Below are 1,380 nucleotides of genomic sequence, written 5' to 3'. Positions count from 1 at the left end.
CAAAACAATTGTTTAACTCCATTCAAACTAATCAAATTTTATATGATTAACACTCAAAAGTAAAATTCTTTTTGGCTAACACATTTTAAAATAATTTTTAAAAAATTAATACGAAAAGCATTTAACGAATTTTTTTGTACACCAACTTGAATGTATCATCGACCAATAACCTTTAAATTAATGCACGTCCATCATTTTCTGCAAAATCAAAAACACGGATAAAGACGAATCTTTTATCATTTCTTTGCTCACGTGGAATATTAAAAAAAGGAATAAAAAAGAAATTAAAGAAGAAAACATCGAATCATCGATCTTATCCAATATCCATGATTACGCTGAAACTTTCCTTATAAACCATCCATGCATTCCAAAACCTCAAACCCACAAGTATCTATCTGTCTTATTCTGTTCCACTGAAAGCTCTTACCTTTTTTGTGTGATTGGTTGGCTCCAAGGGAAACAGTGCCAATCGTTCATATTATATACATACATATTCTGAATCAAACCATAAAAGCCCATGGAGGGTTTTCGAGGCAAGAACTCAGAGATGGATGAGCAGCTGAAGAATCCCATGGTGGAAGCTCGTGAGAATGATCATGATCTCGTTCATTCTTTCTCTTCTTCATCTTCTGGGTTTTCAAGTGGGTCATCAATGGAATCGGATTCCTCTGAGGAAGTAACATCAAATCTTGTGGTGGCAGCAGTAGCACATGACTCTCTGGGTGACATGTCCTCTCTGTTTCAGCAACTTCCCATTAAGTAAGCATAATCAAGCTCGAATCTTGACTCTGTGTACTTGAAAATTCTCAGGTTTAAGTTTCTGGGTTTGTGATCCGGCTCACAGAGAATGGATCTTTGTGTTACAGGAGGGGACTCTCGAGGCATTACGAAGGGAAGTCACAATCATTTACTTCATTGGCGAGTGTAAGGAGGTTGGAGGATCTGGTCAAGGAAGAAAACAATCCAGTGAAGATGAAGAAGATGGAGTGTTGCAGAAGAAGCTATGGAGGATTGTGGAGAAGTAATGCATTATCAGGGCAAATTGGTAAAGGGGAATGGAAGTCAAGAAGGGATCATAGTGTTATAGGCCAGCAATTCCACGTCATCATCATCATAATAGATCTACTGCCACAGCCACCACCATTTCTAATCAAGCTGCTTTGTTTGCTTGAGTTTTCTTGTTCGATCGGATATTGCAGAGAAGTTTTATGTGATTACTGGATTTCATTTCTTAAATAGAAAAATTAGGACCTGGTTTGTCTTTTCTTTTTGTGATGGTATATATAACCTTGAGCAGCAATTCTAAATTAAGGACTGTAATTTGTAGTATATGTTTATTTTCTTTTCTTTTGTTAAAATAATTATCTTATTTTTGGTATC

The 1,380-nt window shown here is 36.1% G+C and overlaps 1 protein-coding gene across 1 annotated transcript; it reads left to right on the top strand.

The window, feature by feature from the left end:
- The first annotated feature begins 371 nt into the window (after window positions 1–371).
- Window positions 372–1,380, top strand: LOC129304097 (protein OXIDATIVE STRESS 3-like). Its single transcript, XM_054943744.1, has 2 exons — window positions 372–759; window positions 867–1,380. Exons 1-2 carry the CDS (start codon window positions 518–520, stop codon window positions 1,237–1,239), a joined length of 615 nt encoding a protein of 204 aa, XP_054799719.1. The 5' UTR covers window positions 372–517; the 3' UTR covers window positions 1,240–1,380.

This window comes from Prosopis cineraria, unplaced genomic scaffold (assembly GCF_029017545.1).
Source record: "Prosopis cineraria cultivar Desert tree isolate PC_DT_omini unplaced genomic scaffold, ASM2901754v1 PC2, whole genome shotgun sequence".
Taxonomy (NCBI): domain Eukaryota; kingdom Viridiplantae; phylum Streptophyta; class Magnoliopsida; order Fabales; family Fabaceae; genus Prosopis; species Prosopis cineraria.
This window is presented reverse-complemented; position numbering and strand designations above follow the sequence as displayed.